Source organism: Toxorhynchites rutilus, chromosome 3 (assembly GCF_029784135.1).
Source record: "Toxorhynchites rutilus septentrionalis strain SRP chromosome 3, ASM2978413v1, whole genome shotgun sequence".
NCBI lineage: Eukaryota > Metazoa > Arthropoda > Insecta > Diptera > Culicidae > Toxorhynchites > Toxorhynchites rutilus.
In genome coordinates this window covers 180130457-180144087 of record NC_073746.1, presented here as the reverse complement: position 1 = coordinate 180144087, position 13631 = coordinate 180130457, and the positions used below count along the sequence as shown (strand labels likewise).

Below are 13631 nucleotides of genomic sequence, written 5' to 3'. Positions count from 1 at the left end.
AGCTTGTGAAACATACAAGGCTCGCTGGGAGAAACAGAAGCGCTCTTTGAGGGAACGCTCTAAACGCACTTTCGCAGAAATTTTGAAGGGCGCTTCTCCACTGGCTCAAGAACAACAACCAATCAATACACACAATGTCTTCGCTACGTTGCCAGTTGACGAAATGGAAGCGGATACAGCTAACGGGGGCACGCCGTTTATTTCTCAAGGGAATCCCTGGCGCAAAAATGTGACCACTCCCAAAGTTCAAGGGCAAGTCCCTCCGGTGATACCCCCTGTTAGCTTGCCCAAAAAAATCGAGTGCAGCGGATAAGCAAAATCAGGTCCCTCCTGGCCTCCGTGGTAATAGTTCACCTTCGAACGACCCAGCACTCGAGGGGACATCAAAAACCCCAACTGTCCCTGTTTTTCCGTCAAGTTCAACTTCCCAATCGGGATTTATAAAGTTGTCTGTCCTTGTGGATCAAATCTTCACGTGTTTTAATGTTTCCGACTCCATCAGAACCATTGTCACCGCAATGCTTCCAGTACTAAAGACAATTTTGCAGCAATTGATGCAAACATGGCCCCTCCTTGCAATGATTATCTCTCTTGATGTCTAATTTAAATAGAGAGGTCGGAGATATCACTGTTTTACAGTGGAATTGTCGTAGTCTTATCCCTAAATTGGATACATTCAAATTTCTAATTCATAAACTCAATTGTGATGTTTTTGCTCTATCCGAAACCTGGCTCTCTTCTCAAAATGATCTCTCTTTCCACGATTTTAATATAATACGCTTGGACCGCGATGACAGATACGGAGGGGTACTATTGGGGATCAATAAGTGTCACTCATTTTTTAGAATTGACCTTCCACCTATTGGAGGGATCGAAGCTGTTGCTTGTCATGCAAACATCAGAGGCAAAGACCTCTGTATAGTCAGCTTGTATTGGCCTCCGAGAGCTGCGGTTAGCCGCAAGCAACTTGTTGACATGTGCTCACTCCTTCCTGAGCCACGATTAATCTTGGGAGACTTAAACTCTCACAGAACTGCCTGGGGGGAACCGTACGACGATAATCGTTCATCGTTGATATATGACCTTTGTAACAGCTTCAACATGACCGTTTTGAACACTGGGGAAACAACACGTGTACCTAAACCTCCTGCTAACCCAAGTGCTCTTGACCTCTCGCTTTGCTCGAATTCACTATCGTTAGATTGCAAGTGGAATGTAATCCAGGATCCCAACGGTAGTGACCACTTGCCAATCAAAATTTCTATCACCAATGGGTTGATTTCTTCTGAATCAATAAACATGGCATACGACCTCACAAGACACATTGACTGGAAAAAATATGCGGACGCGATTGCTCTAGCCATCAATTCCAGAGATGGTTTGCCTCCATTGGAGGAGTATAACTTCATTTCTCGTTTGATCTATGACAGCGCGGTTCGCGCTCAAACGAAACCCATCCCAGGTTCCACTATTCGTCGAAGGCCTCCCAATCCATGGTGGGATGGCCAGTGTTCCAAGCTTTATGGAGATAAATCGAATGCATTTAAAGCTTTTCGGAAACGTGGAACCATTGAGAATTTTCAAACGTATTTGGACCTTGAAAATCAATTTAAAAACTTGATCAAAGGGAAAAAACGTGCTTATTGGCGAAATTTCGTGGGAGGTTTATCACGAGAAACGTCAATGAAAAAATTATGGAAAGTGGCTCGAAACATGAGAAATCGCTCTTCATCCAATGAAAGCGAGGAATATTCACATCGATGGATTTTTAATTTTGCACGAAAGGTTTGTCCCGATTCCGCTCCAGTGCAAAGAATTATTCGAGATATACCACAAGATAGGTGCAATCTTGATTCCGAGTTTTCGATGGTAGAATTCTCTCTTGCTCTCCTTTCATGTAACAATTCTGCTCCGGGATCGGATAGAATTAAGTTCAACTTGCTGAAAAATCTCCCTGATGTGGCGAAACATCGCTTGTTGAATTTATTCAATCGGTTTCTGGAACATAATATTGTTCCGGATGATTGGAGACAAGTACGAGTTATAGCTATTCAAAAACCCGGAAAACCCGCGTCCGACTTCAATTCGTACCGCCCAATAGCAATGCTGTCTTGTATACGGAAATTGTTGGAGAAAATTATCTTGTTTCGCCTTGATCGATGGGTTGAAATGAATGGCCTACTCTCAGATACACAATATGGGTTCCGCAGGGGCAAGGGGACGAATGATTGTCTTGCGTTGCTTTCTTCAGAAATTCAAATGGCTTACGCCGGAAAAAAACAAATGGCTTCAGTATTCTTGGACATAAAGGGGGCCTTTGATTCTGTTTCAATAGAGGTTTTGACAGACAAATTACACTCTCGGGGTCTGCCGCCTCTATTGAATAATATGTTATATAACTTGCTTTGTGAGAAACATTTGAACTTTTCTCACGGAGATTCGGCAGTAAGTCGGGTCTCTTACATGGGACTCTCCCAGGGCTCATGTTTAAGCCCCCTTTTGTACAACTTCTACGTAAGCGACATTGACAATTGCCTTACACAAAATTGCAGCCTAAGACAACTTGCAGATGATGGAGTGGTTTCTGTCGTAGGATCAAACGAATCCGACCTGCAAGAATCCTTACAAGATACTTTGAACAATTTTTGAACCTGGGCCATTGGGCTAGGGATCGAATTCTCCACGGACAAAACAGAGATGGTGGTTTTTTCTAGGAAGCATAAACCAGCAAAACCAAAGCTTCAACTTTTGGGTAAACCGATCACTCATGCTATGTCATTCAAGTATCTTGGGGTCTGGTTCGACTCTAAATGTACTTGGGGGGCCCATATTAGGTATCTGAGTAAAAAATGTCAACAAAGAATAAACTTTCTCCGTACAATTACCGGCACCTGGTGGGGAGCCCATCCCGAAGATCTTATAATGTTGTATCGAACAACTATTCTCTCAGTGATGGAGTATGGCAGTTTCTGTTTTCAATCAGCTGCCAAAACACACCTCATTAAACTCGAGCGAATTCAGTATCTTTGTCTCCGTATCGCGTTGGGATGTATGCCCTCAACGCATACCATGAGTCTCGAGGTTTTGGCAGGCCTACTCCCACTAAAAGATCGCTTCAATTTATTATCTCTTCGGTTCTTCATCCGGTGTAAGGTCATGAACCCATTGGTGATCGGAAATTTTGAGCAGCTGATCGAGCTAAATTTTCATTCTGGATTCATGAGCTCATATCATGAATTCGTCTCCATGCAGGTTAATCCTTCTTCGTATATTCCCAACCGTGTTTGTTTTCCTGACTACATCAATTCCTCTGTGCATTTTGATCTGTCCATGAAGCAGGATATCCATGGAACATCAGACTATCTTCGATCGAGGATCGTTCCAACGATCTTCGATGCAAAGTATGGGGATATCAATTGTGATAATATGTACTTTACTGATGGGTCCTCTATGAATGAGTCCACAGGATTTGGAGTGTTCAACGAATTTTTTAGCACCTCACACAGTCTTCAGAATCCTTGCTCAGTGTATATTGCTGAATTGGCAGCGATACACTGGGCGCTGGACAGCGTCGCCTCACGACCTGTTGAACACTATTACATTGTAACGGATAGTCTTAGCTCTGTCGAAGCTATCCGTTCAGTGAGGCCGGAAAAGCACTCGCCGTACTTCCTTGAGAGAATACGAGAAATTTTGAGCGCTTTATCCGGACGCTGTTATGTCATTACCTTTGTCTGGGTCCCTTCACATTGCTCAATTCCGGGTAATGAGAGGGCTGACTCATTAGCAAAGGTAGGTGCAATTGAAGGCGATATTTATCAGCGTCAAATCGCCTTCAATGAATTTTATTCTTTAGTCCGCAAAAATACCATAGTTAACTGACAACGCAAATGGAACGAAGATGAATTGGGCCGGTGGCTCCACTCGATTATCCCTAAGGTTAGCCTCAAACCATGGTTCAAAAGTCTGGACTTGAGTCGGGACTTTATTCGCACCTTCTCCCGACTCATGTCCAATCACTGTTCGTTAGATGCGCTACTCTTTCGTATTAATCTTGCCGACAACAATCTTTGTGTTTGTGGCCAAGGTTATCACGACATCGAGCACGTTGTTTGGTCGTGCGAGCTGTATCTTGTCGCCAGATCGAATTTAGTAGTCACCCTTCGGGCCCGAGGAAGGCAGCCCATGGTGCCGGTGAGAGACGTGTTGGCTCGGTTAGACCTTGATTACATGTCCCAAATATATGTATTCCTTAAAGCTATCGATCTTCGCGTGTGACTGTCCTTATACCCTTAGTTTTTCCTTTTCCTTTTCCTTTGTGAAAGATCGGATCCCTCCTTAAGAATAAGATGAAATGTAAATACATATTAGATATAAGATAGGTTTAAGAATTGAGTGTGATGAGTGTGATTAAGAGTGTGATTGAGAGTGTGATTGAGAGTGTGAGTGTGATCATTGTCAACATATCCTCATATCCCCTCCTTTTCCTGAAGAAAATGTGTCACCCTTCTAAACTCGAGTTGACCGCGAGTAATCGGTTTCCTATATTATTAACATTAGAATTAAGGAAAAATGTATATATACTAGTAACAATACAGTAAGGAGTTCGGCTCCTTTAAACCTATGTAACTGAGCCTGTAAAAATAAACGATTTAAATAAAAAAAAAATCATCTTCTCGCAAAGACAACATGACCAATTCCTCCTTCAGTTTTCTGACGGCTGCCAACATATTAGCACCGTTATCTACTACCATTGAAAATACTTGGCCGAGGGTCATTCCGTAGCTTGTCAACATATTCATTATTTTTTGTTTCAGTAAGTTGGCAGTCTGACTCTCTTTGATTTCAAGTATACCTATAATATGAAGCTTTTCATTAACGGTTTTACATAGCTACTCAAACTAAATCTTACCCAACGTCCGAATGATAATCTCGTCGCGTATGCAATATTGAGCATTTATGCACAATACGTGGCGGTTATGGCGACTTGCGGAGTCGAGCTTAATCGAGATAAGCTTATTTTTCATCTCGTCAGCTATCGCACTTTTCACTTTTCCCGCAGCTGCTTGCAGATGATTCTTAGCTATCTTCCCATTGAATGAAATTCCTGGTCCAACAGCCTCGGACAATCGATCCAGAAGTAGTTTTGTTTCAGCGATCATTTTGATCACATACTCAACTAATAGTTGATGATCAACTGGAACCAGACGCTTGGGGATAAGTCGAGCTTTCTTCGCAGACGAATCGAACTCCTTCAGCAAACCGTATTCGGTAGATAATTCCGGGTGTTGCGATCGGAAATGGCGGATGAAATTGCCAACATCCAGCTTTGGTTGACGAAGTTTGCATTCGCTAGTCGGATCGATTTTGCAAAATGCTTCCTCCCCGTCCAAGCCAATGTAGTCTTTAGCGATTTCTGTAAATGTGCGTGCAGATCTCGCTCTCTTGTTGGCATTACCATTTGAACCACTGATTTTGGTTGCCATTTCGGAGTAACTTCAGAAATAACGGTATAAATTAACAGAATATGTCACTAAATAATCAATAAACACTGTCTCAATGAAAAAATCACAAACTTGTCAGGATATTGAGAATGAACGGTCACAAAATTCCTGACAATTCAATGGCAATGAATGAAAAAAATGAAGTAACATGACTCGAGCTTTAAAGAAAGCTCAGATACAACAGAATGAATATGAATGAACACAGTAGTAAATTTGTTTGACGTCGGATGAATGACAGCAGTATCGACAAGAGAAATGAGCGCGTTACACTGATAAAAATTTATTTTCAATATTATTTAATAAGCTCAATATTTCCAAGCCCTGCTCTGGAGCTCAAAGAATTTCGGAGCCCGGACAAACCTACCGATGTTAGAACCCATAACCTCGTCCGTTTCGCTTTCCACTGCTTTGACGCCATTTTCGGTGGCGCGGGCAATTCGAACATATCTTCCTGCCATTTCTTTTGCTTTATCACTTGCAAGCAATCACTTTATCTGAAAAGTCATTGAAAAAAAACAATGAGTTTCCTGTTTCTTCGCTATTGTTCAAGCGTTTCTTTCGAAATATCTTAATTTTTTTGTGTTACTAAACGTGCATTTCTCGACACGCCGTTCCATTTCGATATTGGGTGGTTGCTCCGATACACCATTTTTTTAATGCGGTTGTCCCAACACGCAGATTTTATTGGGCGGTTGTCCCGACACGCCCGTTTTCAAGCGGTTGTCCCAACACGCAATCCTCTAGACGGTTGTCCCGACACGTCTCTTTTATAAGCGGTTATGTCAACACGCAATATCTCAGGCGGTTGTCCCGACACGCCATTTATTTCCAAAGACGGTTGTCCCAACACGCCATTTTGTAAAATTTCTCTCCTTCAGCCGGGTGATTTCACTGAATATTTGATGCATTTTTTTACTAAATAAAACAAAAAAATGTCCGGCAGGATCGCCAATGTGAAGCATTTAATGTTCACTGCAAGGTTTCCTCAACGCCGTCAGTATATACCAACGGTGAAATCACCCGGCATAGGGAGGAAATATTGAGCACGACTTACCTATTCGATCGTTGTCTGCTGAAAACGGAAGTGATGTCAAATGTGTGCTACTACTGCTGCTACGATATAACACCAACATCACTGTTATACTGTCAACTGCGAGGGGTAGGACATTGAGTAGATTTAATCATTTCCCACGCACCTCACAGTATAGACTAGTGATATATTCATGTGAAGAAATATGATGAGATTTATAGAAATCGCATCAACCGTTTACACCAGTGCGAACTTATATACTGAATATATTCATATTTTCGGTGAATTTATTCACCTGAAGTAGAACTGCATCCAACTTTTGTGATTACTCACCAGTGAGAAATTCACCAGCGTTTACATATGCCTGAATTTATTCTATTCCTAGTGGTTATATATACCTCGAAGAAGTGTATCATATCTATTCTCACCCGTTTACATCTATTTTTCGAGGGAATAAATCCATCTATAGCTATAGATCTCCCTAATGTAAACGCGCCATTAGGTTTATATTTGCGACGACAAATGTACAGAATCGACGTCTGGTGGCAATATTAGTACCTAGGAGGTAAACTATTCTCTATCAGATCAAAAGGGCCAAGTGCAGTGTAAAAATATAAAAATTTGAATGAAAATTTTTACTTCATATTGTTTGATTACCTAACACATGTAGTTCTGACACTCACTTAACCATTTGTCGATGCATTTCCTGTTTGCTCCATAAATAATTCGCGTTGACGGCGGAATGATGTCGACATCTGTATACGATATCAGTTTGTATGAGGCCAACTATTCTCTATCAGATTAGTCGACCCTAAGGCAGTTTTAAATTGCTAAAATTTGTATGATTTTTTTTACTTGGCGTTATTCGCCTACTAGAAGTACGTTGTTCTGACCCTAATTTAAATTATTTTCTATGAATTTTTCAGATATTCTCACCAAAACTTACAAATACTTACAAATACAAAACTATCTTTAGACACTATTTGTGTATGATATTTTTTCACTACTTGCAAGCAAAAGTGATTTTCATTTACATAGAGTACTAATTTAGTTTGGTAAAAATAATTTTCATTCATAATTTTTATTTTAAAAGTACGTTCATTTCTTCTGCAAACCCATATTGTCATGCCTACTCCCCCATTTCGTAATACGAAGCTCAATGCCGTCAACGCGGATTACTATTATTATATGGAATCATAATTAGACACAGTTTTCGTTCGATATGTTTCTACGATATCGGAAAAAAAAACCTCTTATTTCATGGAGCCGATCTGGCGTGGTGGTAATATCCATACTTCTCACGCTCAAGATCACGAATTCAATTCTCACTCCCGACATTCTTCCAAAATGGAAGGTAAAAGTGACGAACCAGCCAGAAGCGTTGAAAGTCACTATAATACAGAAAAAAAAAAAAAAAAAAACCTCTTATTTCATCACATCAAATAAATATTCGATACGTTGAAGTAAATTTTCATTCATAATTTTGGTTTTGAAAGGGTGTTTATTCCACCTGAATATCCACCATCATTATTTTCGCCTCCCAAGCCTAAAAAGCACACGAAGCTTAATGCCGTCTACGCGAATATACTCTTCAAAATCAGAATCTGAATTGGATTACGATTCCAATAATACAAAAGCAAAAGCTGCAGCTTTTCCATTTTCATAGTCTTTATTTTTAGATTTTCCAAAACAATACTCGGAACTTGACAGTTCAGTATAGTTGTATTAGTGAACCTGAGTGCCAACCCGTGAAACGTCTCAGTGCGAAACTAACAGCTTTCGGGGCGAACCTAGTGCGACACAAGGCGCGTCTATATATACCAGATGAAACAATCATATGAAATGGACTTTCAGCCATATTGGAATTGCTGTCGGTATTGTTTACAAACAGCATCAGAACGCTGCCGGCGGCTCTCTAAAAACTGCTGCGACGCTTATTCGAACGATGCCTACTTTGTTCGGCTTTCGCGAATTTATGTGAAGAAGACGGGATGATTTTGTAGAATTTCATTCTCATCCAGTTCATCCACTACTCTCGCATGTAAAAATGCAAAAATGGCGTATCCTAGCAATAACAAAACAAACAACCCCCGCTCCACAAACCATAATCCCCTTCTCATTGAAGTGATGATGTTGGTTCACCTGTTATATATTTATACAAGCGCCTTGGTGCGACACTAGGTTGAAACCAGGGGTATGACTAAAACGTCAAATCCCCCATATTTCCAGTGTACCCAATATTGCTGCAGTTCACTGACATTTTGGTTCTGCCAATTACTGTTGTTTGATTTCGTGATTTCAACGATTTCAATCCTCGCGAATGATATGTTGGTAAACAAATGACGCCTTATTGATTTTGATTTTGGGTGGCCTATATTCAATTGATGTCTAATACTTATGACAGACATACAGCTGTACTACCGTTGTGCTTCGAAAATTGTATGTCTGTCACCATGTACAGCGCTAGAACCATGCAAGCAACTCGGTACAATCGCTGTACCTGTACCGACATGTTTTACCGCTGTACATGGCTACAGTTGTACTGTGCGCAGCGCCATAGACGGCTAGTGGTCGGTAGCATGAACAAATCGAATCAAAACACTTGGTAAACATTCTTTTCACTGACTTTCTCTTGAGTTAATAACTCAGATTGGTAACATATTTGTTGTGTTTGATAGTTTAGACGCTAAATAAAAACCTTTTTCATTGAAATATGTGGTGAAATTTGGAAAAAAATCTGATTGTCAGTTTGACATATGGTACAATGTACAACTAAAGTATGTCTGTCATGGTACGATAGTACCTGTACAACGCTGTACCCTTACAGTGCAAGTACAGCTGTATGTCTGTCCCTGGTATAACCCCTGGTAGAAACTGAGTGAGTAAAAAAAAAAGCTTTGACAGCAGTTAGTGCGGCACTGGGGTTGCAGGGGTATGACTAAAACGTCAAATCCCTCATATTGCCAATGTACCCAATATTGCTGCGGTTTACTGACATTTTGGTTCTGACGATTACTGTTGTTTACAACACGGTCCGGTTTTATAGTTAAATAGTGGCTAACTTTAAACTCCATGTTGAATCTGAACACCTCCATGTGAAACCGAAATATGAAAATCGCTGAAGCAGTTAGAAATAAAGCAGCGCAATTTCCGTGATTTCAACGATTTCAATCCTCGCAAATGGTATGTTGGTAAACAAATGACGCCATATTGATTTTGACTTTGGGTAGCCTATATTCAATTGATGTCTAGCCCCTGTGGGGTTGAAACCAGGGATGCCAGGTTTGAAGACATGTCTTTATTTTGAAGACATTTGACTTACTCTGAAGACATTTGATTCTGTGGAGACATTTTGAAGACATTATGAAATATGTGAAGACATTTCAGTATGATAGGGTATTTGAATTTTTGAGAGATTTTATTTTCATAAATTTCTAACTATTGGCCGGAAAGATCGTCAAAAGAAGTAGGGCTTTTGTATCAGTGTCATTCGATCGCTTTTTTATCAGTATCACTTGTTTACTTTTGTTTTTAGTAATCAACAGAGACTCTTGCCATGAGTTTTTTTAATGTTCAACTAGCAATAATCACACCTCGAATAAACCTCAATGGTTATGATATCGCCACTGCGCAAAGCTAGTCTCGGCGTCATTCACTCGCAAGACAGATTCAAAATGTTAGCAAAAAAGCTAAATAAATCAGAGATTAAACTTCTCCATTCCGCGTGACTAGCACCGTCTAAAACACAAGTGACAAATATACTTGTTTTTGTCCGTGACGTGACAGTATCGTGGTATTCATAATAACACCGAGTTCATCAAAGATGTCACGACGGATGAATTATTCCAGATCCTACACACACGGTGGTAGCCGTAATAACGTTGTATACTTTTCACTTCGGTTTCACCGTGAAGTGACGTTCGTGATCAGGCCCAATGTCCGACCGAGCTTTAGCGTCTGCCCGCCCACTCTACATTGTTGTGTCGAATCGGTCCCAACAAATGGTGTCAACAACGATGCCGATATCGTGCCATTTTGCAATGATTTTGTTGACCTACCCTTCGTATTCGACAACCAATTACGAGCCAAACCTGTGCCAATCTGGCACCGCGTCGACCGATTGAAAAACTGCTCGAACCTTATTATGGCGGTATTTGTTTCGAAGAAAGTTTAAAGTTTCCAAGGAATAAAAAAAATGCGTTGTTTACAAACATTTATTTTTCATACAATGCTTTCAAACTTAATACAATGCCACTAAAATTGAAAGCAAACATTTGCAGCGTTCATGTTGTCAGCAGCAAATCCCCGACAGGTGCAAATTTTCTTCGGAACTTTATCCACTCTCAGCTCAACTGTTTTCGTCGCATCTTGTGCTCTACAGCGACAGCAGGAGAATTCATCATCGACTATTGGGATTTCAGTGGATGGCTGGTTGCAGCTACTGCCTAATGTTTTCTTATTGACACAGATCGAGTTTTTGTCTTCTTCGAAACCACCTTATCCGTCCTCACATCACTTCTACCCGATGATGTCTGCCGTTTGAAGAATTTGATGAAAACTGCACTTAAAGTTTCCTTCGATCGTCCGTATTGATTGCAACGGAATATTGCTGTACCATTGAGAGTTTAAGGGTTTCTGAAAAATATGAGATAGAGGTAAAATATTCTGTAGATCGAAAGCAATGAAACAAAATACTTCTGTTACCTGTCCATACTTCGATTGGAAGTTTTCTCTGTGTTGTTTTACCGAGCAGTATTCCAATTGAGAATAGAATCCCTAAAACCAGCTGATATTGGCGACTGTTTCTTCAACACTTTCAACTGTTTCATGTTTTGACAGTTCAACGAGAAGGAGAAAAGCTATCGCTGCAGTGATGCCTTTTCGCTCAGTATAAATAATCGCATACAATTATAATTGAAAGTGTAGACAGTGCTACCTGTGGGGAGGCAAGGCGGGGTATGGTTCCAGCACTTTTGTAGCACTTTCCGTCGCTCGGTCCACTTTGTATCTATAACCGCTCGAAAATATAGGAAACTGGGCGGGGAGTTACGTTTGCTTGGTTAATTTTTTGTTTTGAAATACAATACTGCGCAACAATATATCTAGCCTACTACACTTTTTCTGAGTGGTCGTCTGGAGGCGAATGAACCAAAGTTTAAAGCCTCTTAAAACAAAGAAAGAAGAATGAGTGGTCGTTTCTGTTGCAGGCGTTTTCTGCAGCATTGTATTCCGGGAACCATTTCTGCAGTGCCAATTAGTCCAGGCTCCTTGGGTCTTAAAACAATTAAAACGGGGCAGGTAGGGCACTTAGATAACGCTTGACATTTAAAAATTATTCAATTGTTTATTATTGAAAATAACGTTTTCTTCATTGCGATAGATGCGTAGAAATATTTCAATTGATGCAAACATCTTTTTGATCTATTAAGATATGCTCGAATTATAAGCATTCAAAATATTACATTTATCCTACATGTTCTGTGTATAGATTCTCATATTACCTCCTGTTAAACATAGTCTTACAACAAAACACCGAATAGTTGTGCCAAATTTTTCAAGGCTTATTTTTATTATCTTCGATAGAACAAAAATATTAGCTTTCTTGGTACTAACATAACTCGTTAGGTGGTGGAACAATGGGTATTTTACCCAACTCAAACCGGTCGGCCTGGAATGCATCCAGATCCTGCTTGCGCAAATCTTCCACGCGACTGTATAAGGTTGTCGACTGGCTGGCAACCGCTGGTTGTGTGAGAGCCCCACCACTTTGTTGAACCACGTTTGTTCCGAACGTGGATGGCTGGGAACTTCCAAAGTTCGACTGACCCAAAGTGGAAGATTGTTGTTGTGGTACGGCTTGTGGTGTCGGAACAAACAGTCCTTGTGAGGATTGCTGTTGTGGGACAGCTTGTCCGAACGGTACGGGGGTTTGTTGTGCTCCGAAGGGAGAGAATGCCGTTTGCTGAGGTTGGGCAACAACTGCATTTCCGAAATTAGTACTGGTGAACAAATTGGTTGCTGCCGGAGCAGGGGTGGGATTGAACGGTGAAACATTTGCCTGAGGTTGCTGCGTTGCAGCTGCGAAAATGTTTTGATTTGTAGCAGACTGTCCGAAAATTGATTGCTGCGATGATTGAGCGAACAGATTACTCGAGGAAGATGAAACTGTCCCACCGAAAATAGAGCCGCCCGTTTGCGCCTGCGGTTGATTTTGGGTAAATAAAGAGGCTCCTGTTGCTCCGAATACAGACGGAGCGAATACACCGGATGAGTTCTGCTGTTGGCCCAGAGAAGGCAAAGCGAATGTGCCGCCGGTAGTGCCCTGTGGTTTCGTGAATATATTTCCACCCAAAGACGTTCCTGGAGCACTGTTTCCGAAAATATTCCCTACCGGCTGATTGGGCACAGCTCCAAATATATTTGCGGATTGGTTGGTGGAAAATGCAGAACTAGAAGCGTTATCACTTCCAAAAATATTTGTAGTGGGAACAGTTGCATTACCAACAGCGGGAGCCGCAAAAGGATTGGACTGTCCGGTAGGTGCGGATGACTCTCCCTGTTGGTTATACAAATCAACTAGAACGCTCATCGCCTCTCTGTTGGTAGCCGCCAGCCACTGCATTTTTTGTTTAGCCTCATTTATCATTTGAAGAAGCTGCATCTGATGGGCGGGAATGTTGTTTTGCATTTTAGCATCCAAATACATCATTCTTATCTCTTCAAAGCTATAATCTTCGATGAAATTGGGCACGCATTTATTCTCTTTGAATGGGCCGAAGCAGGAGAGTGGCCACTGGTTGCCTTTCAGTGTGGCATCCACTTCCGATTTGATTACAGTTCTGAGGGGAAGAAATGTTATAATCTTCTATGAGACTGATTATGATTTTACTTACGATAAATCAATGTGATCTTTGTTACATTTTGAGCCGAAACGGCAATTGTTGCTCTGAAAATATGTGCAAATAACCATTTCGTATGATAAATAACTTAACTCACAATAATTAACTCTAACAATTTGATCTGTTTTGTTCGTTTTGTTGATCATGCCATACACGCATATGAGATACATGTCAAAAGCGGGTAATTTTCCGTGTAAG

General features: G+C 40.9%; 1 protein-coding gene and 1 pseudogene across 1 annotated transcript; both read right to left on the bottom strand.

Moving 5' to 3' along the window:
* Positions 1–10053: 10053 nt before the first annotated feature.
* LOC129780764 (U4 spliceosomal RNA) lies at positions 10054–10172 on the bottom strand (annotated as a pseudogene).
* A 1874-nt stretch (positions 10173–12046) lies between these two features.
* Positions 12047–13591, bottom strand: LOC129777449 (uncharacterized). Its single transcript, XM_055783717.1, has 2 exons — positions 13428–13591; positions 12047–13373 (listed from the first exon to the last, which is right to left on the bottom strand). Exons 1-2 carry the CDS (start codon positions 13577–13579, stop codon positions 12143–12145), a joined length of 1383 nt encoding a protein of 460 aa, XP_055639692.1. The 5' UTR covers positions 13580–13591; the 3' UTR covers positions 12047–12142.
* Between the last annotated feature and the right edge of the window lie 40 nt (positions 13592–13631).

Excerpts from the sequence above, each read along its gene's own strand:
- LOC129777449 (XM_055783717.1), bottom strand. The coding sequence starts at position 13,579 with ATGATCAACAAAACGAACAAAACAGATCAAATTGTTAGAGTTAATTAT. Across the intron at positions 13,374-13,427 it reads AAAGATCACATTGATTTATC|AACTGTAATCAAATCGGAAG; the intron begins GTAAGTAAAATC and ends TCTTCCCCTCAG.